Here is a 25,936-nt window from a genome sequence, read left to right as displayed (position 1 = left end):
ACCTTAGCCAAATACATTTAAACTCAGTTTTTCACAATCCCTGACATTTAATCCTAGTAAATATTGAATGTGAAATGTCAGAATAATAATGGAATGAATAATTTATTTCTGCTTTTATTTCTTTCATCACATTCCCAGTTGGTCAGAAGTCTACATACACTCAATTAGTATTTGGTAGCATTGCATTTACATTGTTTAACTTGGGTCAAACGTTTCGGGTAGCCTTCCACAAGCATCCCACAATAAGTTATGCTCCTGACAGAGCTGGTGTAACTGAGTCAGATTTGTAGGCCTCCTTGCCTGACTTGTTCAATTCTGCCCACAAATTTTCTATAGGATTGAGGTCAGGGCTTTGTGATGGCAATGCCAATACCTTGACTTTGTTATCCTTAAGCCATTTTGCCACAACCTCAGAACAATGCTTGTGAAGTGTACCAGTCCCTCCTGCAGAAAAGCACCTCCACAACATCTATCAGAAGCTTCTAAAGCCATGACATAATTTTCTGGAATTTTACAAGCTGTTTAAAGGCACAGTCAACATAGTGTATGTAAACTTCTGACCCACTGGAATTGTAATACAGTGAATTATAAGTGAAATAATCAGTCTGTAAACAATTGTTGGAAAAATTGCTTGTGTCATGCACAAAGTAGATGTCCTAACCGACTTTCCAAAGTTATAGTTTGTGAACAAGAAATTTGTGGAGTGGTTGAAAAACATGTGTTAATGACTCCAACCTAAGTGTATGTAAACTTCCGACTTTATTTGGGTTCTACCCCCCTGACCCATGTGATCTTCCGCTGCAATTGACTCAGGTGCTAGACCCGTCTCAAAGGAGACACTTTCTCTTGCAGATGCACAGGGCAACTCAGTGTTCACGTCCATTTGCTTTGTATGAGTCTCTGTGTCTTCAACTGAGCTTTCAGTCCTGACAGTGTCCAGTTTCCATTCCACTGAGACATTAACATCCCTTGGAACCCACAGTCTCACAATGTCCCCCACCCTTCTCTTGAAGGGGTAGTGTGTCTGACTAGGCACAAATGAGTCAGTGCTCAACTCAGTCTCTTGTCCCGTGCCAGTGACCTCATGCTTTGAAACAAACCCAAGTAAGGTTTGAGCCTGTTGTAGTGTACATGATATGCATGATAAGCATGATAAGGTCCATTGCACTGTATTTCTTCATACAACACCTCTGACAGTTTATTTTCAGTTTTGAAAGGACATTTGAAGTTCTGTCTCAGTTTGAGTTTCCCCTGTGGTTTAGTCTCTAAGCCACACATAGTCATTTTCCTGATACCTCTGGGGTGTCACCTTGAGATCAATGTATTGCTTCTGTTTACATGTGGTTTTTATGTGATTTCTCTTTACAGCTTCCCTTCCCAGTGCTTAAATACCCTTGCACCTTTTGCACATAATGTTTCCAGAACCACATGAACTGGTAATGTCATTTCAGTAGTGAAAAGCACCATGTATGGTGTGAACCCCGTGGAATATATATATATATTTTTATTTAACTTTTATTTAACTAGGCAAGTCAGTTAGGAACAAATTCGTATTTTGCAATGACGGCCTACCCCGGCCAAACCCTCCCCTAACCCGGACGACGCTGGGCCAATTGTGCGCCGCCCTATGGGACTCCCAATCACTGCCGATTGTGATACAGCCCGGGATCGAACCAGGGTCTGTAGTGACACCTCTAGCACTGAGATGCAGTGCCTTAGACAGCTGCGGCACTCAGGAGACCCAAAGAGTGAACACTACTCCTGTATGCCAGCATCACATATGGGAGTATCTCATCCCAATTTATTTGATTGTCATCAACAAAAAATGACATCATATTGATCAGAGTTCTGTTCATTCTTTCCACTAAACCATTTGATTGTGGGTGGTATGGAGAGGTTTGGGTTTTGTTCATTTGTAAAAGATTGCACATCTTTCTATGACATCTCTTTCTCTATGGATAGAGAGAGGAATGCTTAGCTTCAACACAAATTCCTCTACTAGTTTCTTGCCCACTATTACTGCTTCCTGATTGGGCATGGCATATGCCTCTGACCACCTAGTAAAGTTATCTGACACTACCACTACCATAATTACCTCGTCCCATCTCTGTAAATGGACCCATTTTGTCTCTCAAAATGGCGGCCTGTGACATAGCTTGTCATGGGTGGTCTGGGGGCTGGACCCTGTAACTTATACGCAGCGTACACCACACAGCCCTTACAACACTGCTTTATGGCTCTCTGCTAACCTGGCCAATACAATCTTACTCTGATTTTACTGGTGAGTTTTTCTACTCCTAAATGGCCTCCTGTTCTATCATTGTGGACGAAGGCAAGTACCTCATGAACAAGCTCATCTGGTACCACCCCTCTCCAGATGGTGTCATCTGTCTCATAGTTTTGTCTCTCAAGGAATAACACCCCATTCTTCACATGTAATGACCCCCACACTTGTTTGAAAGACCTGAACTTTGGCTCTGATTGCAACTCCACAGGGAGCTCTGCTTTACACTCTTTTTGTCATTTCTTTAACTAGGAGACCATTGGGTGTCTATCCTGTCCTTCCAAAAGGAAAGCTGCATTTTGGGGTACTGCCTGGCTCATTTGAGCTCCAACTGCAGGCTCAATAGTGACATCCTAAGGCTTGTTTACGATGGCTCTCAGATTGACAGTGGCCTCCTGTGAGACGGCTGTGTTCACACTCTCTGTGTGTGTGTGTGTCGGCGTGACACACCATCTGCATTACTGTGCAGTCTCTCTGGCCTCTGGACAATATCATAGTCAAACTGATCCAGTATCTCTAGCCATCTAGTCAACTGTCCCTCAGGTTGTTTGAAGTTACTCAGCCACCTCAGTGAGCTGTGATCATTTCCCAGTAGAAATGTCCTCTCCAGCAAAAAGTGTCTGATGTGTTTAAGAAACACTACCACATCAAGAAGCTCCATCTTGGAGGTTGAATACCTGTTTTGACAGGAGGGGAAGTATGGCTCTCTACCCTCGTGTTTCTGGGAGAGGACTGCCCCTATGCCTGTGCGACATGCATCAGTATCCATTATGAAATCTAAATTTGGGTCTGGCCAGTGTGGAGGATGTGGTACATTTTTACTTGAATGAATTAAAGGTCACTTGACACGCTGCGTTCCACTCAAACATTTCCCCCAATATGCACAAAGGCTCCGTCATAGCGGCAAAATCTGGTATTAACCTCCTGTAGTGTGACGCCAGGCCTAGAAAAGCTTCTTGCTTCTGTCAGCAACTTGGGGCTAGGCCATGACCTGACTGTCTCTGTTTTCATGGGTTCAGTGGACCCTCCCTCAGCCGAGAGGATGTGTCCCAGGTAGCTCACCTGCGACCTGAACAAATGGCACTTAGATGGCTTCACCTTAAGTCCTGCTTGCTCCAGTCTGCTGAAAACCTAAACACTTCACATGTTCTTTGAATGTACGACCAAACACCATGATGTCATCTAAGTACACCAAGCATGTTGTTCACTGTAAATCAGCCAAAACCAGGTCCATGAGACTCTGGAAGATGCTTGGTGCATTTGTCAACCCAAACCCCATGGCCTGGAATTTGAAAAGCCCTCTCTTTGTCTCAGAAGCAGTTTTGCAATGATCCTCGGTGTATACCTCGACTTGCCAGTACCCACTGGTTGAGTCTAAAGTGGAAAACCACTGAGCACCGGCAAGCGAGTCCAAGGTCTCGTCAATCCTAGGAAGTGGATAAGCATCTTTTTGTCCTGTTTAACCTACTGTAATCCGCATATAACCTGATTGAGCCATCCTTCTTTCTTACTAACAACACTGGTGCTGGCCATGGACTGATGGGTGGGCTAACTATTCCCCTTTCTAACACGTCCTGCAAATGCTTGTCAAACTCTTCTTGCAGATGAACAGGCACCCGTCTCAACGCTTGTTTGATAGGCCTGGTGTGTCAATCTTATGCTGGACTAGTTTTGTGCAGCCCAAGTCAAATTCACCAGTGCTAAACACTCCCACATACCTTCCCACCATTTCCTATACAGCTCCCAGCTGCAATCTATGTCCAGCTCTTGCATTAAATGTTCTACGTCCCACTTTGCTGTGGTGCGAGAGTATGGCGGCTGGTTAGAATCCTGTAGGCTAGCAACGATAGTGTCTTCACTACCCTTCTCCCAGATAGAGAAACCCCCCAGTTCAGTGCCCTCTTTCAGTAACTGTGATTGCGGAGTTACATTCATCACACGCACTGACAGTTTCCCCTTCACTAAGCTGCAAACGCCAAATGCTGCCAACAGGTTACTTGTACAGTATCAGTGACTTAAAACGCAGGGCTCAAGAATACCCTCAGTTTTGTCATTGTCCCCTCAACTTTACCAGTTATAAACATTTCACTTCCGGAGGGGATAATCGTGTCGTTCATCACAAACACTTTACACACTCCCCCTGCCCCTCCCCTGAAAATCAACAGAATCTGCTTCCCCAAAACACAACATGTTTTCTTTCTCAAATCAAGTACAGACCCATATTTTACCAGGAAGTTTGTCTCTATCAGTGCACACTGGTCTGTGTCGCTAGTGACTACAAAATCCCAGGTCAGATTAAAACCGTCAATGTTTATGACTGTGAACCAGCTACCCAGGACTGAGAGAAACTGTCCATTTGCTACTTTAACCATGTTGTGATATGGTTGCAGTGTACCCCTCTTACCTCCAGTAGCATTTCGCCATACCTGTTTGTGTACCATGACCTCATCACCATGACCTCATCACCATGACCTCACCACCATGACCTCACCAACATGACCTCACACTCGAAATTAGCAATTTTGCACTCCAGGTAAACCCCACTAGATCCTGCCACATACGTCTCGTGTCTGAGCCATTGAATTGTGACTCCACTTTGTCTCTGTACTGACATTTTGCCTGTTTGATTGCCTTACGGAGGGAATAACTACACTGTTTGTATTCTACTGTATTCCCAGTCACCTTGCCATGGTTAAATGAGGTGCTTCGCACTTTCAGTTTTGCGCGAATGCTGTCATCTATGCACAGTTTCTGGTTTGGGTAGGTTTTAATAGTTACAGTGGGAACATCATCACCTATACACTTCCTGATGAACTCAGTCACCGTGTCCGTCTATACGTCAATGTTATTCTCAGAGGCTACCTGGAACATATCCCAATCCACGTGATCAAAACCATCTTTAAGCATGGATTCCGATTGGTCAGACCAGGGTTGAGGGTTGAGTTTCTGCCTATAGGAAGGGAGGAGCAAAATGGAGTCATGATCTGATTTGCCAACGGGAGGGCGGAGGAGGGCCTGGTAGGCATCTCGAAAGGGGGTTGTAGAAGTGGTCCAATGTTTTTACAGAGCGAGTACTACAGTCAATGTGTTGATAGAACTCCAATAGCGCTTTCCTCAAATTTGCTTTGTTAAAATCCTCAGCTACAATAAATGCGGCCCCAGGATATGTTATCACAATCACATTATGAGTAGTTAATCATGAAACATACACCACCGCCTTTCTTCTTCTGGAAAGTTCTTTGGGGCGGCAGGGTAGCCTAGTGGTTAGAGCGTTGGACTAGTAACCGAAAGGTCGCAAGTTCAAACCCCCGAGCTGACAAGGTACAAATCTGTCATTCTGCCCCTGAACAGGTAGTTAACCCACTGTTCCTAGGCCATCAATGAAAATAAGAATTTGTTCTTAACTGACTTGCCTAGTTAAATAAAGGTAAAATAAATAAAAATTCCTGTCTGTGCGATGCACTGAGAACCCAGCTGGCTGCAGGGGTGGAAAAAGTACCCAACAGTCATACTTGAGTAAAAGTAAAGATACCTTAATAGAAAATGACTCAAGTAAAATTCTACTTGAGTAAAAGTATTTGTTTTAAGATATAATTATGTATCAAAAGTAAAACTATAAATCATTTCAAATTCCTTATATTAAGCAAACCAGACGATCCAAAGTCGTATTCCTGCTCGTAATGCTGGTGAGTTACCACCACTCAGATATCCTGAAGTTATTTCCAGATGTATGTAATAACACCAAAAACATTCTGGGCTGATAATGTAAGAAATAACACAAGTACTGCAAAGCTAGAAGCAGAGCTGTCATGTCTGTTGACGCCATCTTGTTGTAAAGTTAGTGTGGGTGAGGTGGATTTTTTTGTTTGTCCATCAATAATGAAAAACCACTTGGTATTGACAACATAGATGGATATCTACTGAGTTTGGATGAAAATGTTTGTCCTCAAAACTTGAGGGAAGCCAAAGTCATTCCACTACACAAGAATGGTAAAGCACCCTTTGCTGGTTCTAACAACCGGCTTGCTGCCGACTCTTAGCAAACTTCTGAAAAGAATAGTGTTTGACACCTGCATTGCTTGCTGTTTGGGGTTTTAGGCTGGGTTTCTGTACAGCACTTTGAGATATCAGCTGATGTACGAAGGGCTTTATAAATACATTTGATTTGACCAGATACAATGCATGTGTCCATGTATGCTGATGATTCAACCCTGTGTCAGCAATCACAGCTAGTCAAGTCACTTCAAACCTACACAAAGAGTCGCATGTCAGTTTTATTATGGGTGGCTAGTGATAAACTAGTCCTGAACATCTCTAAAACTAAGAGCATTGTATTTGGTACAAATAATTCCCTAAGCTTTAGACCTCAGCTGAATCTGATACTATACAATACTATGCATGCCAGTCTCTCTTGGCTAAAAGTAGAGGAGACTGGACCGCATCGCTTCTTGTTTTTATAAGAAACAGTGTTGAAAATTCCAAATTGTTTTCATAATCAACTTACACACAGCACTCACACACACACTTAACCCACCAGCATGCCACCAGGGGTCTTTTCACTTCCCCCAAATTCAGAACAAATTCAAGAAAACATACAGTATTAAATAGAGTCATGATTGGATGGAACTCCCTTACATCTCAGACAGGTCAAGTGTCCCATGTAGCTCCGCCAGTAGAGCATGGTGCTTGCAATGCCAGGGTTGTGGGTTTGATTCCCACAGGGGACCAGAATGAAACAAGTATGAAAACGTATTCACTCACTACTAATCAGACGCTCTGGATAAGAGTGTCTGCTAACTAAAACATGTGAACAGCAAACCTGGTTTCAGAAAGCAAACACAGTGTCTCTCCCTTATTTGACCTGGATATTTTGTGTGTATTTACTGATATGTGTGACGTTTTACATTGATTAGTTCTGTTCTTGTTTATAAATGTTCTGTATTATTTCATGTTGCATGTGGACCCCAGGAAGAGTAACTATCGCAACAGTTAATGGGGATCCTAATACATTTTAAAAAATACCATGTTTATATATTTGCTGATTTCATATACATCGGTTGTTTTTATTGGTCTAAGGTCAAACGGTGTCAACATTCTGACTTAAGGGAGAACTGTCCCTTTAACCAACCATGTGACTAAAGTACCTGTGTGATGTGCATGGGGTCCCTGGTAGGGTCAAATCAGATGATAAATACCAAAGACATTGTCACCTAAATGTTTTATTGCCGATACAATTTGAATTTGAACTGATATCATTTGAATATCTTTATTTGTGGCGTACATAAAAATTAAGCTACTTTTACAAATGAGGCCACAGTGAATCAGACCTTGACACTTTACAATGTACTCATAGTGAAGAATAAAACTCCCCTTTACCCCAGACACACCATGGTTTACCTTGGTAAACTACTGGACAACAACAGGGGTGTATTCACTAGAAACCAAACAGAAGCCAACTGGCTAAAATGGGGAGGGACTAACCTAAAATTGTCCAATAAGAAATGCATCTTTTTGTTGAAAAACTTTTGTGGTGCAAAATGTTTTTCTACGGTTTGCACTAATAAATACACCCCAAAATCTAAATCGACAATTGATTATGGCTTCAGATTGTCAGCTGATTCCTCCTGCTGTCATCCTGTGATGCGCCTGAAGGGGTCACCCTCCACCCTCCTCATGCAGTTCCCCACCTCCCTCTTCCTCCGGCCACCACTGGCCCATCATCCAAAACTAGAGCAGCTTTCACAGAAAGCACAAATAAAACCCACTTGGCTTGTGTCCTCTTTGTCTAAGCCAACCAAACATGATCATAGCAGGCCGCTTTAAAAAGGCAATACCTGCCCCAGGTCTTCAGTATCTAAACAAGTAGTTCATCACGACAGTTCAAGGGGTTACGAGCGGTTCTCTCCTTCTCTCTGAGTGACCGTGGCCCGCGGTGAGGCTCCCTGTGATGCACTGCTGGCTTCTGGTCCTCCTGACCCCCCATGCAGCAGAGGACTGTGGGTAGAGCGGAGCAGAGCCCTGGCTGTCGGTCCGTGGTGACGTGTTTCCCCCACGCCTGGAGTGTCCCTCCCGGCCATCACAGTTTAATATCCTGAGACTCGGACATCTTGGCCAGGGTCTTCTTGACGCGCAGTGCCGTGAGGCGAGAGGCCGGGTTGTGGGCCCAACACTCCGTCATCAACTTGCCCATCTGCCTAAGGCACTGTAGGGGGCACAACAAAACACAGTCAGCTCTAGTTTTTGGATTAACTAAAGTGTGTGTGCATGTATGTGTGTGTGTGTGTGTGCGTGGTTGGTGTGTGTGTGTTTACATGCTTATGTGACTCTGTGTGTGTATGTGTGACTGGCTTACCTCGTCGCTAGTCCAGCGGTTGGGGAAGGAAGGTCGTAACCTCTTGATGCAGACTACCTCTCTCATGTCCTCATACGAGGGGTCAGAGGGCACCAGGTCATGGTACGGTAGCTGGTACTCCTCTACAATACCTGGAACACATAAATACCACAATGCGGATTAGATCTAATTAAGATGAAAGCTCTACAGTACTTCCTGAGACAGTTTCCCATAGGTACAGATCTAGAATCAGCTTTCCCTCCCCAATCCTAACCTCAACCATAATTGGGAAAAATGCTAAACTGACACGAGATCAGCATCTAGGGTGAAACTACTTGGTTACAGTACCTCCTGAGACACAGCGCCTGGCGATCTCCCAGAGGATGAGGCCGAAGCTGTACATGTCAGCCATGATGTAGGACTGGAAGTGGTTCCTGTTGAGGCTCTCATCCAGGACTTCTGGGGGCATGTAGCGCTTGGTGCCCACCCTGGTGTTGGGAGGGATGTCCACCTCGTTGGTGTCACTGGGATGGTAGAAAGGAGAGGTAGGGATGGAGGGAGGGAGAGAGGGAAACCATGTTAGATTAGATGAGAGAGATAGTGATGGATAGAAAAAGAGGGAGAAATATGGATGGAGAGAAGAACAGAGGGAGAGATGTTAGATGAGATGAGAGATAGTGATGGAGGGAGAGAAGAACAGAGGGAGAGATGTTAGATGAGATGAGAGAGATAGTGATGGAGGGAGAGAAGAACAGAGGGAGAGATGTTAGATGAGATGAGAGATAGTGATGGAGGGAGAGAAGAACAGGGGAGAGATGTTAGATGAGATGAGAGATAGTGATGGAGGGAGAAGAACAGAGGGAGCAATGTTAGATGAGAGAGATAGTGATGGAGGGAGAGAAGAACAGGGGAGAGATGTTAGATGAGATGAGAGAGATAGTGATGGAGGGAGAGAAGAACAGGGGAGAGATGTTAGATGAGATGAGAGAGATAGTGATGGAGGGAGAGAAGAACAGAGGGGGAGATGTTAGATGAGATGAGAGAGATAGTGATGGAGGGAGAGAAGAACAGGGGAGAGATGTTAGATGAGATGAGAGAGATAGTGATGGAGGGAGAGAAGAACAGGGGAGAGATGTTAGATGAGATGAGAGAGATAGTGATGGAGGGAGAGAAGAACAGGGGAGAGATGTTAGATGAGATGAGATATAGTGATGGAGGGAGAGAAGAACAGGGGAGAGATGTTAGATGAGATGAGAGATAGTGATGGAGGGAGAAGAACAGAGGGAGCAATGTTAGATGAGAGAGATAGTGATGGAGGGAGAGAAGAACAGGGGAGAGATGTTAGATGAGATGAGAGAGATAGTGATGGAGGGAGAGAAGAACAGGGGAGAGATGTTAGATGAGATGAGAGAGATAGTGATGGAGGGAGAGAAGAACAGGGGAGAGATGTTAGATGAGATGAGAGAGATAGTGATGGAGGGAGAGAAGAACAGGGGAGAGATGTTAGATGAGATGAGAGAGATAGTGATGGAGGGAGAGAAGAACAGGGGAGAGATGTTAGATGAGATGAGAGATAGTGATGGAGGGAGAAGAACAGAGGGAGCAATGTTAGATGAGAGAGATAGTGATGGAGGGAGAGAAGAACAGGGGAGAGATGTTAGATGAGATGAGAGAGATAGTGATGGAGGGAGAGGAACACAGGGAGACCATGTTATATTAGATTTTTTAGTTTAGTTTAGTTTTTAATTTAATTTTCCTATTTGTATTTCCATGAACCTTTTCAACTTATTGTTGTCCGTTGTGACACTATGATACTCTCATGCAAATAGTTTGGTTGAATGGAATTAATTATGAGGGATAATCGATCGACTGGCATGCACACAATAACACTCTCCCTCCCTACCTGATGAATTTGACGGCCAGGCCCAGGTCAGCGATGCAGCAAGCTCCATTCTTCTTCACCAGGATGTTCTTGCTCTTCAGGTCTCTGTGGGCGATGGCCGGCTTGCCCTGGGTACCAAAGATCTCTGTGTGGAGGTGACAGAGGCCCGAGACTGAGGAGTAGGCCAGTCGCAGCATGGCCTTGGTGTCCAGCGTGGTGGACTTGAGGTAGTCGTACAGAGAGCCACCCTCATGGTAGTCTGTGATCAGGTAGAGCTGGGTCCACGAGCCTGTTCCCTTGATGTCAGCCGCTATGAAGCCTGATGGACACAGGGGAAGTGGAGCGATATGGAACTGAGGAACATTATAGCACTATCATAGCATTACAGTATACGTACAGAGAATTCAGAAAGTTTTCAGACCCCTTTCCTTTTTTACACATTTTGTTACATTACAGCCCAATTTTAAAATGGATTAAATAAAAAATGATCATCATCAATCTACACACAATAGCCCATAATGACAAAGCAAAAACGGGTTTTTATACATTTTTGCAAATGTATTAAAAATAAAACAGAACTAACTTATTTACCTAAGTATTCAGCCCCTTTGTTATAAGACTCAAAATTGAGCTCAGGTGCATCCTGTTTCTATTGATCATCCTAGAGATGTTTCAACAACTTGATTGGAGTCTACTGTACCTGTGGTACATTCCATTGATTGGACATGATTTGGAAAGGCCCACACCTGTCTATATAAGGTCCCACAGTTGACAGTGCATGTCAGAGCAAAAACCAAGCCATGAGGTCGAAGGAATTGACCGTAGAGCTCTGAGACAGGATTGTGCCGAGGCACAGATCTTGGGAAGGGTACCAAAACATGTCTGCAGAATTGAAGCTCCCCAAGAACACAGTGGCCTCCAACATTCTTAAATGGAAAAAGTTGGTCAGGGAGGTGACCAAGAACCCAGTGGTCACTGACAGAGCTCCAGAGTTCCTCTGTGGAGATGGGAGAACCTTCCAGAAGGACAACCATCTCTGTAGCACACCACCAATCAGGCCTTTATGGAAGAGTGGCCAGACGGAATCCACTCCTCAGTAAAAGGCACATGACAGCCCACTTGTAGTTTTCCAAAAGGCACCTGAAGAACTCTCAGATCATGAGAAACAATATTCTCTGGTCTGATGAAATCAAGATTGAACTATTTGGCCTGAATGCCAAGCATCATGTCTGGAGGAAACCTGGCACCATCCCTACAGTGAAGAATGGTGGTGGCAGCATCATGCTGTGTGGATGTTTTTCAGCGGCAGGGACTGGGAGACTAGTCAGGATCGAGGGAAAAATTAATGGAGCCAAGTACAGAGAGATCATTGATGAAAACCTGCTCCAGAGCCCTCAGGACCTGAGACTGGGGTGAAGGTTCACCTTCCAACAAGACAACGACCCTAAGCACACAGTCAAGACAACGTAGGAGTGGCTTCAGGACAAGTCTCTGAAGGTCCTTGAGTGGCCCAACCAGAGCCCGGACTTGAACCCGATCGAACATCTTTGGAGAGATCTGAAAATAGCTGTGCAGTGACGTTCCCCATCCAACCTGACAGAGCTTGAGAGGATCTGCAGAGAAGAATGGAAGAAACTCCCCAAATACAGGTGTGTCAAACTTGTAGAAGACTATGCTGTAATCGCTGCCAAAGATGCTTCCACAAAGTACTGAGTAAAGGGTCTGAATACTTAAATGTGATATTTCAGTTTTTTTATATACCATTGCAAAAATAAAAAACGGTTTTTGCTTTGTCATTATGGGGTATTGTGTGTATATTGCAAAAAAAAAAAATGGTGTATCTCACACAGCCACTCTCTCGCCTTACACAATATGTTCTCGTGTCTCATGAGGACAGTCTGGTAAATCTCAGTCTCTCTGAACCAGCTGGCCTCTTCGGTGGTGAAGAAGACTTTGACGGCCACCCTCTCTCCTCTCCACTTGCCCATCCACACCTCTCCGTAGCGGCCCTTTCCAATCTGCTTAACCATCTGAATCTGCTTGGCTATGGTGCGCTGCACCTGGGAGGAGGAGGAGAGGGGAGGAGGGCGATGTCAGACAAGGTTCCTTCACATTGGTGGTAGATGAGGGGAGTTTCCCCCTACTGTGTGATAGATGGGGGGAGTTTACCCCTACTGTGTGATAGATGAGAGGAGTTTCCCCCACTGTGTGGTAGATGAGGGGAGTTTCCCCCACTGTGTGGTAGATGAGAGGAGTTTCCCCCTACTGTGTGGTAGATGAGTAGAGTTTCCCCCTACTGTGTGGTAGATTAGGGTAGTTTTATGTGTGGATTAATTGGCGGAGTAGAGGACCTTGTGCATTTCAGGTAAAATAACAACTCAATGTTTATATCCCAGGACAAATGATCTAGCAACAGCAAGCTAGCTAAGTAGGACAAATTAGCTAGCAAGTGTAAGCTAGCTAAATTGCCATAAAGGTTTAATGCTTTTCGACCTGTCCACAAATGAATGTAATTGGTTCAGAGTTTGTTTTGATATTTTAACCTGCGTGTTGTGATTGTGTTTGGTGTGGGGGGACAAAATACATTTATGCACGATGGCGCACGCACACAGCCGGTTTGGGTTCCGTGTTAGGCTTTCTCTGCCCCAGAATGCACACAAACAGTGTTAGGCTTTCTCTGCCCCAGAATGCACACAAACAGTGTTAGGCTTTCTCTGCCCCAGAATGCACACAAACAGTGTTAGGCTTTCTCTGCCCCAGAACGCACACAAACAGTGTTAGGCTTTCTCTGCCCCAGAATGCACACAAACAGTGTTAGGCTTTCTCTGCCCCAGAATGCACTGAAATGGTGCTGAAGTGACATCCAACACACACGTGGCAGAATGGTTGTGATACAATGGAGAGTTTTTCCTGCACAAAAATGATTACAAAAGCGTTGTGGAGACACAGCTCATGTGAAAAAAAAATTGTACAGACTGACAAACCCTCTGTCGTAGCACAAACATATCAGTCGTATCATTGTGTTGTTCATCAGTTGTACTACCTGGATCTCCTTTCTCCTGAAGTGTACACTCCTTCACTACTTCCTACAAACCCTTCTCCTGAAGTGTACACTCCTTCGCTACTTCCTACAAACCCTTCTCCTGAAGTGTACACTCCTTCCCTACTTCCTACAAACCCTTCTCCTGAAGTGTACACTCCTTCACTACTTCCTACAAACCCTTCTCCTGAAGTGTACACTCCTTCACTACTTCCTACAAACCCTTCTCCTGAAGTGTACACTCCTTCGCTACTTCCTACAAACCCTTCTCCTGAAGTGTACACTCCTTCGCTACTTCCTACAAACCCTTCTCCTGAAGTGTACACTCCTTCACTACTTCCTACAAACCCTTCTCCTGAAGTGTACACTTCTTCACTACTTCCTACAAACCCTTCTCCTGAAGTGTACACTCCTTCACTACTTCCTACAAACCCTTCTCCTGAAGTGTACACTCCTTCACTACTTCCTACAAACCCTTCTCCTGAAGTGTACACTCCTTCGCTACTTCCTACAAACCCTTCTCCTGAAGTGTACACTCCTTCACTACTTCCTACAAACCCTTCTCCTGAAGTGTACACTCCTTCACTACTTCCTACAAACCCTTCTCCTGAAGTTTACACTCCTTCACTACTTCCTACAAACCCTTCTCCTGAAGTGTACACTCCTTCGCTACTTCCTACAAACCCTTCTCCTGAAGTGTACACTCCTTCGCTACTTCCTACAAACCCTTCTCCTGAAGTGTACACTCCTTCACTACTTCCTACAAACCCTTCTCCTGAAGTGTACACTTCTTCACTACTTCCTACAAACCCTTCTTCTGAAGTGTACACTCCACTACTTCCTACAAACCCTTCTCCTGAAGTGTACACTCCTTCACTACTTCCTACAAACCCTTCTCCTGAAGTGTACACTCCTTCACTACTTCCCACAAATCCAAAGTATTGCATTGGTCTAGACATGGGCTAGTGGGAGTTTTCACAATGTTTCTTACACCAGTAATTTACTTTACAATCGGTGGGGGGAGTGATTAAATCCAGACTTAGGGAGGATACAACTAGTCAGCTGGTGGTAGAGGGGTGCAGTGTATGTAACATACCAGCAGGGGGAGACCTGAGCCACTGCCTGAACTCTGGGATTGTTCTATAAGGTCTCTGAGAGACTCTCCCGGAGGGATGTAGGACTCATCCTGCTCCAGACCAATGCTGTAGCGCGGCCCAGACTCCTGGCGCTTGTACCTGCAGCACAACCAAACACACACACACATCAGTATACATCAAACAACCCTTTAATGTGAGTAGTCTGTATGGAATATCAGATTTCTGGATGATTCAAACATTGACTAGAAAACATGTCATATCAGAGATATATGATTCTTCGTACAAGTACAAACAATAATTTTCCTGTGGATTCATCAGACAAAACAGAAACACAAAAAAATAAGTATTTTTTAAATGCATTTGTTCCCAAAGTGGAATGAATATTTTAAGTACGGATGAACAAATAGACTGTACATGTACTGGGAATATCCTTATTCATAACATGGGTAAGCGGTCATTCTAGAACAGGACTAAATGCCTAACCCTGTTCCTGGAGAGCTACCCTCCAGTAGGTTTTAACTCCAACCCTGTTCCTGGAGAGCTACCCTCCAGTAGGTTTTCACTCCAACCCTGTTCCTGGAGAGCTACCGTCCTGTAGGTTTTCACTCCAACCCTGTTCCTGGAGAGCTACCCTCCAGTAGGTTTTCACTCCAACCCTGTTCCTGGAGAGCTACAGTCCAGTAGGTTTTCACTCCAGGACCTACAAGACGGTATGTAGCTCTCCAGGAACAGGGTTGGAGTGAAAACCTACAAGACGGTAAGTAGCTCTCCAGGAACAGGGTTGGAGTGAAAACCTACAAGACGTACGTAGCTCTCCAGGAACAGGGTTGGAGTGAAAACCTACAGGACGGTACGTAGCTCTCCAGGAACAGGGTTGGAGTGAAAACCTACAGGACGGTACATAGCTCTCCAGGAACAAGGTTGGAGTGAAAACCTACAAGACTCCAGGAGCAGGGTTGAGCAGCCCTGTTCTAAAACGTTCTCTCGAGGCAAACTGAGTTTCACCTGAAGTAGCAGAACATAACGATGAGAGCCAGGATGATGCTGCACACAGTGACCGAGATGAGCAGAGCCATGTGGTGAATGTTCCCATCTGCATAATCTACAGAGAGAGGGAGAGGGGGGTGAGAGAGAGAGTGGAGCGAGAGAGGGGGGAGGGGGAGAGGGCGGGGAGGAGGGGAAGAGTTGGAGAGAGAGGGGAGTGAGAGAGGGCGGGAAGGAGGATTTGAGGGGGAGAGAGAGAGAGTGGAGCGAGAGAGGGCGGGGAGGAGGGGAAGAGTTGGAGAGAGAGGGGAGTGAGAGAGGGCGGGAAGGAGGATTTGAGGGGGAGAGAGAGAGAGTGGAGCGAGAGAGGTCGGGGAGGAGGGGAAGAGTTGGAGAGAGGGGGGAGTGAGAGAGGGCGGGAAGGAGGATTTGAGGGGGAGAGAGAGAGAGTGGAGCGAGAGAGGGCGGGGAGGAGGGGAAGAGTTGGAGAGAGAGGGGAGTGAGAGAGGGCGGGAAGGAGGATTTGAGGGGGAGAGAGAGAGAGTGGAGCGAGAGAGGGCGGGGAGGAGGGGAAGAGTTGGAGAGAGAGGGGAGTGAGAGAGGGCGGGAAGGAGGATTTGAGGGGGAGAGAGAGAGAGTGGAGCGAGAGAGGGCGGGGAGGAGGGGAAGAGTTGGAGAGAGAGGGGAGTGAGAGAGGGGGGAGGGGGAGAGGGCGGGGAGGAGGGGAAGAGTTGGAGAGAGGGGAGTGAGAGATGGTGGGAAGGAGGGTTTGAGGGTGAGAGAGAGGAGGAGGAGGGTTTGGGGGGGGAGAGAGAAGGAGTGCAAAAGAAGGAGAGGGAGAGAAGAAACAGGGGGAGAGAGTAATAACAGATCACTTCATATAAGTAACAGATCACCTATTCAATACAAATACAAACAGTCAAAAACAGTCATCATTAAGTCATGTTATTTCAAAGGTTCTTTATTGTTAATCCAACATGTTATACTCTCTCTCAGTTCCACACACACAGTGGTGTCCCCAGGGACCAGAGTGAACTAGCTGAGGGAACCCTAGCCCTGATCGATAGGATCTCTTCCTGAAGCCCACTTCTCGAGTTTCAGATTGATGACACTGCTGGCCATGTCCGTTGGGAGTTCTGCTTTCTCTGGGACTCTAGTCTTACTGCCACACACACACACACACACACACACACACACACACACACACACACACACACAGGACCTGCCGTTGTGTGTGAAGTCCAACACATCCTTTCAGTCTGACACACACACACACACACACACACACACACACACGTGTACACAAAAAAGAACTGAAGAAATATATCTAGTTTTGGGTCTTCTACAGAAACCCTAGCTAGTGATCTCTTGGGCCGATTGTGGGCCAATCACTGCAGAAGTGCGGAGCTATGGAGCTGACTTTACTGCCTCCATTTCACCTGCTTCTCTCACTGGTGACTAGCTGGGCCTTGACATGGTCACTGGTGACTCGCCGACACTGTCACCTCGCTGGGCCCTGACATGGTCACTGGTGACTCGCTGACACTGTCACCTCGCTGGGCCCTGACATGGTCACTGGTGACTCTCTGACACTGTCACCTCGCTGGGCCCTGACATGGTCACCGGTGACTCGCTGACACTGTCACCTCGCTGGGCCCTGACATGGTCACTGGTGACTCGCTGACACTGTCACCTCGCTGGGCCCTGACATGGTCACTGGTAACTCGCTGGGCCCTGCCACTGGTAACTCGCTGACACTGTTAACTCGCTGGGCCCTGACATGGTCACTGGTAACTTGCTGGGCCCTGCCACTGGTAACTCGCTGACACTGTTAACTCGCTGGGCCCTGACATGGTCACTGGTAACTCGCTGTCCCTGGTAACTCGCTGTCCCTGGCAACTCGCTGTCCCTGGCAACTCGCTGTCCCTGGCAACTCGCTGTCCCTGGCAACTCGCTGTCCCTGGCAACTCGCTGTCCCTGGCAACTCGCTGTCCCTGGTCACTTCTATCTGTGTATGTGAGTGTGTGTGTATAAAGTATATTACTTGGTGTTTTGAGTGGGGGCAGGGTGGGGTGCAGGTCTTTGTTGCAGTAGTCCTGGTCAGTACAGCACTCCAGGGATCTTCTCAGTCGGGAGTTGCCTGTGTCCTGGAAGCACAATTACATCATATGAATGCATCAGATACTGTTGCTGTTCAATTTCTCACACTGTTCCCACAAGTGTAGCAACTTTCATGCTTTTATGAAAATGTTTTGACCCAAGATGGGCAAATATCGCCTGGAGTACACCTCGTACAGACAATACATTGATGAATTGAAGATGTGTTTGTGGTGTGCTGACTACACTACATGACCGAAAGTATGTGGACACCCTGTCGAACATCTGATTCCAAAATCATGGGCATTAATATGGAGTTGGTCTCCCCTTCGCTGCGAAAATAGCCTCCACAGGCTTTCCACTAGATGTTGGAACATTGCTGCAGGGACTTGCTTCCATTCAGCCACAAGCATTAGTGAGGTCGGGCACTGATGTTGAGAGATGAGGCCTGGCTCACAGTCTACATTCCAGTTCATCCCAAAGGTGTTCAATGGAGTTGAGGTCAGGGCTCTGTGTAGGCCAGTCAAGTTCTTCCACACCAATCTTGACAAACCATTTCTGTATGGACCTTGCTTTGTGCACGGAGCATTAGTGCGCATAGTGATCTTAGGCTTGTATGTGCTCCCGACGAATAGTTATTGTGTTGACATTGCTTCCAGAGGCAGTTTGGAACTCGGTAGTGAGTGTTACAATTTTATACACCCGTCAGCAACGGATGTGGCTGAAATAGCCCACATATACAATATATACAAAAGTATCTCATTACCTATGGACTGTATCTACTACGAGTAATCAGCAGCCGACCTACTTTGAGAATGGATCTGAGAATCATCAATCATTATTCATTGTGATGTAATATGCTAAACGGATCCTAAAATCAGCACTCCTACTCTGAGACGATTGATATATACAGTAAGTCCTCTGATTGTGTGTGGAGGGAATTGTCTGCTTTCTACTGTGCCATCCAGGTGGTTGGTGTTGCTGTCAGTGTCCAAAGGTGTGGATTTACTGGTGAAGTTACCCTATGCACTGATCTGGGTCAGTTTGGCATTTTCCCCATTATTTGTTAAGGTTAGTATTGGTGGAGGGGAAGCTGATCCTAGATCTGTACCTAGGGGAAACTTAATCACAGAGTGGTTTCACTGTGGTAGAGTGAGGTGATTTCACTGTGGTAGAGTAGAGTGGTTTCACTGTGGTAGAGTGAGGGGGGTTTCACTGTAGTAGAGTGGAGTCGTTTCACTGTGGTAGAGTGGTTTCACTGTGGTAGAGTGGAGTGGTTTCACTGTGGAAGAGTGAGGTGGTTTCACTTTGGAAGAGTGAGGTGGTTTCACTGTGGAAGAGTGAGGTGGTTTCACTGTGGAAGAGTGAGGTGGTTTCACTGTGGAAGAGTGAGGTGGTTTCACTGTGGAAGAGTGAGGTGGTTTCACTGTAGAAGAGTGGTTTCAGTGTGGTGGAGTGGGATGGTTTCAGCATGGTAGAGTGAGGTGGTATCAGTGTGGTAGAGTGAGGTGGTTTCACTGTGGTGGAATGAGGTGGTTTCACTGTGGTGGAATGAGATGGTTTCACTGTGGTAGAGTGAGATGGTTTCACTGTGGTGGAGTGAGGTGGTTTCACTGTGGTGGAGTGAGGTGGTTTCACTGTGGTGGAGTGAGGTGGTTTCACTGTGGTGGAGTGTGGTGGTTTCACTGTGGTAGAGTGTGGTGGTTTCACTTGGGTAGAGTGTAGTGTTTTCAGTGTGGTAGAGTGTGGTGTTTTCAGTGTGGTGGAGTGTGATGGTTTCAGTGGGGTGGAGTGGGGTGGTTTCAGTGTGGTGGAGTGGGGTGGTTTCACTGTGGTGGAGTGGGGTGGTTTCACTGTGGTTTCAGTGTGGTGTTTTCTGTGTGGTGGAGTGGTTTCAGCATGGTAGAGTGGGTTTGTTTCAGTGTGGTGGAGTGTGGTGGTTTCACTTGGGTAGAGTGTAGTGTTTTCAGTGTGGTAGAGTGTGGTGTTTTCAGTGTGGTGGAGTGTGGTGTTTTCAGTGTGGTGGAGTGTGGTGGTTTCAGTGTGGTGGAGTGGTTTCAGTGTGGTGGAGTGGGGTGGTTTCACAGTGGTGGAGTAGGGTGGTTTCAGTGTGGTGGAGCGGGGTGGTTTCACTGTGGTGGAGTGGGGTGTTTTCACTGTGGTGGAGCGAGGTGGTTTCAGTGTGGTGGAGTGAGGTGGTTTCACTGTGGTGGAGTGTGGTGGTTTCACTGTGGTAGAGTGTGGTGGTTTCACTTGGGTAGAGTGTAGTGTTTTCAGTGTGGTAGAGTGTGGTGTTTTCAGTGTGGTGGAGTGTGATGGTTTCAGTGTGGTGGAGTGGGGTGGTTTCAGTGTGGTGGAGTGGGGTGGTTTCACTGTGGTGGAGTGGGGTGGTTTCACTGTGGTTTCAGTGTGATGTTTTCTGTGTGGTGGAGTGGTTTCAGCATGGTAGAGTGGGTTTGTTTCAGTGTGGTGGAGTGTGGTGGTTTCACTTGGGTAGAGTGTAGTGTTTTCAGTGTGGTAGAGTGTGGTGTTTTCAGTATGGTGGAGTGTGGTGTTTTCAGTGTGGTGGAGTGTGGTGGTTTCAGTGTGGTGGAGTGGTTTCAGTGTGGTGGAGTGGGGTGGTTTCACAGTGGTGGAGTAGGGTGGTTTCAGTGTGGTGGAGCGGGGTGGTTTCACTGTGGTGGAGTGGGGTGTTTTCACTGTGGTGGAGCGAGGTGGTTTCAGTGTGGTGGAGTGGGGTGGTTTCACAGTGGTGGAGTGGGGTGGTTTCAGTGTGGTGGAGTGGGGTGGTTTCAGTGTGGTGGAGTGGGGTGTTTTCAGTGTGGTGGAGCGAGGTGGTTTCACTGTGGTAGAGTGGAGTGGTTTCACTGTGGAAGAGTGAGGTGGTTTCACTTTGGAAGAGTGAGGTGGTTTCACTGTGGAAGAGTGAGGTGGTTTCACTGTGGAAGAGTGAGGTGGTTTCACTGTGGAAGAGTGAGGTGGTTTCACTGTGGAAGAGTGAGGTGGTTTCACTGTGGAAGAGTGAGGTGGTTTCACTGTGGAAGAGTGAGGTGGTTTCACTGTGGAAGAGTGAGGTGGTTTCACTGTGGAAGAGTGAGGTGGTTTCACTGTAGAAGAGTGGTTTCAGTGTGGTGGAGTGGGATGGTTTCAGCATGGTAGAGTGAGGTGGTATCAGTGTGGTAGAGTGAGGTGGTTTCACTGTGGTGGAATGAGGTGGTTTCACTGTGGTGGAATGAGATGGTTTCACTGTGGTGGAGTGAGGTGGTTTCACTGTGGTAGAGTGAGGTGGTTTCACTGTGGTAGAGTGAGGTGGTTTCACTGTGGTGGAGTGAGGTGGTTTCACTGTGGTGGAGTGAGGTGGTTTCACTGTGGTGGAGTGAGGTGGTTTCACTGTGGTGGAGTGTGGTGGTTTCACTGTGGTAGAGTGTGGTGGTTTCACTTGGGTAGAGTGTAGTGTTTTCAGTGTGGTAGAGTGTGGTGTTTTCAGTGTGGTGGAGTGTGATGGTTTCAGTGGGGTGGAGTGGGGTGGTTTCAGTGTGGTGGAGTGGGGTGGTTTCACTGTGGTGGAGTGGGGTGGTTTCACTGTGGTTTCAGTGTGGTGTTTTCTGTGTGGTTGAGTGGTTTCAGCATGGTAGAGTGGGTTTGTTTCAGTGTGGTGGAGTGTGGTGGTTTCACTTGGGTAGAGTGTAGTGTTTTCAGTGTGGTAGAGTGTGGTGTTTTCAGTGTGGTGGAGTGTGGTGTTTTCAGTGTGGTGGAGTGTGGTGGTTTCAGTGTGGTGGAGTGGTTTCAGTGTGGTGGAGTGGGGTGGTTTCACAGTGGTGGAGTAGGGTGGTTTCAGTGTGGTGGAGCGGGGTGGTTTCACTGTGGTGGAGTGGGGTGTTTTCACTGTGGTGGAGCGAGGTGGTTTCAGTGTGGTGGAGTGAGGTGGTTTCACTGTGGTGGAGTGTGGTGGTTTCACTGTGGTAGAGTGTGGTGGTTTCACTTGGGTAGAGTGTAGTGTTTTCAGTGTGGTAGAGTGTGGTGTTTTCAGTGTGGTGGAGTGTGATGGTTTCAGTGTGGTGGAGTGGGGTGGTTTCAGTGTGGTGGAGTGGGGTGGTTTCACTGTGGTGGAGTGGGGTGGTTTCACTGTGGTTTCAGTGTGGTGTTTTCTGTGTGGTGGAGTGGTTTCAGCATGGTAGAGTGGGTTTGTTTCAGTGTGGTGGAGTGTGGTGGTTTCACTTGGGTAGAGTGTAGTGTTTTCAGTGTGGTAGAGTGTGGTGTTTTCAGTGTGGTGGAGTGTGGTGTTTTCAGTGTGGTGGAGTGTGGTGGTTTCAGTGTGGTGGAGTGGTTTCAGTGTGGTGGAGTGGGGTGGTTTCACAGTGGTGGAGTAGGGTGGTTTCAGTGTGGTGGAGCGGGGTGTTTTCACTGTGGTGGAGCGAGGTGGTTTCAGTGTGGTGGAGTGGGGTGGTTTCACAGTGGTGGAGTGGGGTGGTTTCAGTGTGGTGGAGTGGGGTGGTTTCAGTGTGGTGGAGTGGGGTGGTTTCAGTGTGGTGGAGTGGGGTGTTTTCAGTGTGGTGGAGCGAGGTGGTTTCACTGTGGTGGAGCGGGGTGGTTTCACTGTGGTGGAGCGGGGTGGTTTCACTGTGGTGGAGTGGGGTGTTTTCAGTGTGGTGGAGTGGGGTGGTTTCAGTGTGGTGGAGTGGGGTGTTTTCAGTGTGGTGGAGTGGGGTGGTTTCAGTGTGGTGGAGTGGGGTGTTTTCAGTGTGGTGGAGTGGGGTGTTTTCAGTGTGGTGGTTTCAGTGTGGTGGAGTGTTCCTCAGACTTACCCTGCACTGGAACTCTGATCCCACCAGACCCAGACATCCTGATGTGAGGACAGGGACCCCTCCCTCCTCTTCATCCACCATTGTGAAGCAGTACCCATCCGTCCTAAATCACAACGCATCACATTACCATCTAGATCATCACAATCTACCCGCACTAACACCATTACTCAGATCATTATCCATCCTAAATCACAACGCATTACATTACCATGTAGATCATCACAATCTACCCGCACTATCACCATTACTCAGATCATTATCCATCCTCGATCAAAAAACACAACGCATTACATTACCATCTGTGACATCATGATCAAATCAAACTTTATTTCGTACCAAAAACAGAATTCAGTACAAGGTGCTTCACATACATCATTACTATATACATTATCACCATTACTCGGATCATTAATGCATTAATAGCACCATCAATCAGCAAAAATAATATCAATCATTTCTATTATGTCCAGCACAACGACTTCAGGTACTTATTAATAATGTACAGTGGGGAGAACAAGTATTTGAAACACTGCCGATTTTGCAGGTTTTCCTACTTACAAAGCATTTAGAGGTCTGTAATTTTTATCATAGGTACACTTCTACTGTGAGAGATGGAATCTAAAACAAAATCCAGAAAATCACATTGTGTGATTTTTAAGTAATTCATTAGCATTTTATTGCATGACATAGGTATTTGATCACGTACCAACCAGTAAGAATTCCGGCTCTCACAGACCTGTTAGTTTTTCTTTAAGAATCCCTCCTGTTCTCCACTCATTACCTGTATTAACTGAACCTGTTTGAACTCGTTACCTGTATAAAAGCCTCCTGTCACACACTCAATCAAACAGACTCCAACCTCTCCACAATGGCCAAGACCAGAGAGCTGTGTAAGGACATCAGGGATAAAATTGTAGACCTGCACAAGACTGGGATGGGCTACAGGACAATAGGCAAGCAGCTTGGTGAGAAGGCAACAACTGTTGGTGCAATTATTAGAAAATGGAAGAAGTTCAAGATGACGGTCAATCACCCTCGGTTTGGGGCTCCATGCAAGATCTCACCTCGTGGGGCATCAATGATTATGAGGAAGGTGAGGGATCAGCCCAGAACTACATGGCAGGACCTGGTCAATGACCTGAAGTGAGCTGGGACCACAGTCTCAAAGAAAACCATTAGTAACACACTACGCCGTCATGGATTAAAATCCTGCAGAGCACGCAAGATCCCCCTGCTTAAGCCAGCGCATGTCCAGGCCTGTCTGAAGTTTGCCAATGACCATCTGGATGATCCAGAGGAGGGACAGGGGACAGGACGACTGCACCGTATTGAGGGGAGGATGGATGGGGCCATATATCGCGAGATCTTGGCCAACAACCTCCTTCACTCAGTAAGAGCATTGAAGATGGGTCGTGGCTGGGTCTTCCAGCATGACAATGACCCGAAACACACAGCCAGGGCAACTAAGGAGTGGCTCCGTAAGAAGGATCTCAAGGTCCTGGAGTGGCCTAGCCAGTCTCCAGACCTGAACCCAATAGAAAATCTTTGGAGGGAGCTGAAAGTCCGTATTGCCCAGCGACAGCCTCGAAACCTGAAGGATCTGGAGAAGGTCTGTATGGAGGAGTGGGCCAAAATCCCTGCTGCAGTGTGTGCAAACCTGGTCAAGAACTACAGGAAAATTATGATCTCTGTAATTGCAAACAAAGGTTTCTGTACCAAATATTAAGTTCTGCTTTTCTGATGTATCAAATACTTATGTCATGCAATAAAATGCAAATTAATTACTTAAAAATCATAATGTGATTTTCTGGATTTTTGTTTTAGATTCTGTCTCTCACATTTGAAGTGTACCTATGATAAAAATTACAGACCTCTACATGCTTTGTAAGTAGGAAAACCTGCTAAATTGGCAGTGTATCAAATACTTGTTCTCCCCACTGTATATTATCAACAGCTTCATCTAATTAATTAGTAATCGGGGCTAATTAGTCAAATGTTGTGAGTACTATTCACAACTGGTGTGTGTGTGTGTGTACACGGTTTACTATACTTGTGATTATCAGAAGGCCTCACAAGAAAATTCTGGAGAAGTGATGACATTTTGCCGGTCCTCACTTGTAAAAAGTCTTAGGGGTTTAGGTTTAGGGGAAAAAGGGATTTTGAATGGGAATTCATTTTTGGTCCCCAAAAAGGCCTCACAGGAATAGTGTGTGTGTGTGTAGCTTTACTAACAGGTCACGTTCAGGGTTGTTATTGGAGTTAAATATTAGCCCAGAGGACTTCTGTTTCATGACGTTAATGATGAATTCATGTTATATTCAAAGTTGGCAAGAGACAGAGTAATTAGCCACGGATGTTATTGTGTGTGACAGCTTGTGCGTTAAACTAATTAGCACAGCACATCAGGCAATAATATAGAACGTCAGGGAATATTTGAGGGTTGAGTTGCTAAGGGGAAAACACATCGACAGGGAACATGTCAGCGAGCAAGCGCCACACACAAACTGCATTAGGCAGAACAACACGTGAAACTGTTAAATCATACTGTAAGTATACTAGTAAGGTGAAGTACTGAAACATGTTTCCTTCCATGGTTATCAATACAGCTTAAAGAGAGAATGAATGTGGCACATACTCACAAATCGTTTAAACATGCTGGTCTAGGATCAGTTTCCCCTTTTAGATCATAATTAATAAGATTATATGGACAGCGAGGACCTGATCTGAGATCAGCACTGTGAATGTGGATGGGCCAGAGTGTTGGATCTGCATGAGCAAGATGAGCATCAAATATATGTGTAGGATATAGTGTGTGTGTTTGGTTTTACTATCCTTATGGGTACCAGAAGTCCTCACGAGGATAGTAAAACAAGGAATTCGGGACAAGTGGGGAAATTTCACCGGTCCCCACAAAGAAAATGGCTATTTTAGGGTTAGGCTTTACGTTTAGGAGTTAAGGAAAATATGATTTTGTAATGGGAATCAATTGTTTGGTCCCCACAAGGCTGGTCAAATAAATGTGTGTGTGTGTGTGTGTGTGTGTGAGAGAGAGTACATTCGTGAGTGCATGTGTGCGCATACATCCGTGTGTGTGTGTGTGTGTGTGTGTTGGGCCCACACCTGCAGGTGTTGTTGGTGGAGTCCTCAGGACAGTGGTGATAGCAGTAACACCAGAGCTGTCGCTGGGGCAGGGCTGGGGCTGTGCTCCCACTGGCATCCTTTTCACTGTCCACCGCCGCCTTTCCCAAAGTCCTCAGCAACATACTGTCCAGAACGTTAGCTATAAGGACAGGACACAGAGAGACAGAGGTTTAGACTTAGGATTCACAAGCAACAACCTCAATCAGAATGTTAACAACAAGGACAGGACACAGAGAGACAGAGGGTTAGACTTAGGATTCACAAGCAACAATCAC

General features: G+C 46.3%; 1 protein-coding gene across 2 annotated transcripts in view; it reads right to left on the bottom strand.

Annotated features, from left to right (window-relative positions):
• Positions 1–7,483: 7,483 nt before the first annotated feature.
• bmpr1ba (bone morphogenetic protein receptor, type IBa) overlaps positions 7,484–25,936 on the bottom strand; it is a 154,414-nt gene continuing 135,961 nt past the window's right edge. For both annotated transcript variants that reach the window (XM_031817168.1, XM_031817167.1), the window contains 10 exons: positions 25,641–25,800; positions 22,521–22,623; positions 17,663–17,765; positions 15,640–15,736; positions 14,634–14,772; positions 12,365–12,557; positions 10,519–10,816; positions 8,964–9,139; positions 8,637–8,767; positions 7,484–8,486 (listed from right to left, as the gene is read on the bottom strand). In XM_031817168.1, coding sequence (XP_031673028.1) covers positions 8,361–8,486; positions 8,637–8,767; positions 8,964–9,139; positions 10,519–10,816; positions 12,365–12,557; positions 14,634–14,772; positions 15,640–15,736; positions 17,663–17,765; positions 22,521–22,623; positions 25,641–25,800 — 1,526 coding nt within the window. In that variant the 3' untranslated portion in view covers positions 7,484–8,360. The remainder of the gene's footprint in view (positions 8,487–8,636; positions 8,768–8,963; positions 9,140–10,518; positions 10,817–12,364; positions 12,558–14,633; positions 14,773–15,639; positions 15,737–17,662; positions 17,766–22,520; positions 22,624–25,640; positions 25,801–25,936) is intronic.

The sequence above is a fragment of the Oncorhynchus kisutch genome, linkage group LG3 (assembly GCF_002021735.2).
Source record: "Oncorhynchus kisutch isolate 150728-3 linkage group LG3, Okis_V2, whole genome shotgun sequence".
In the NCBI taxonomy this organism is placed as follows: Eukaryota; Metazoa; Chordata; class Actinopteri; order Salmoniformes; family Salmonidae; genus Oncorhynchus; species Oncorhynchus kisutch.
This window is presented reverse-complemented; position numbering and strand designations above follow the sequence as displayed.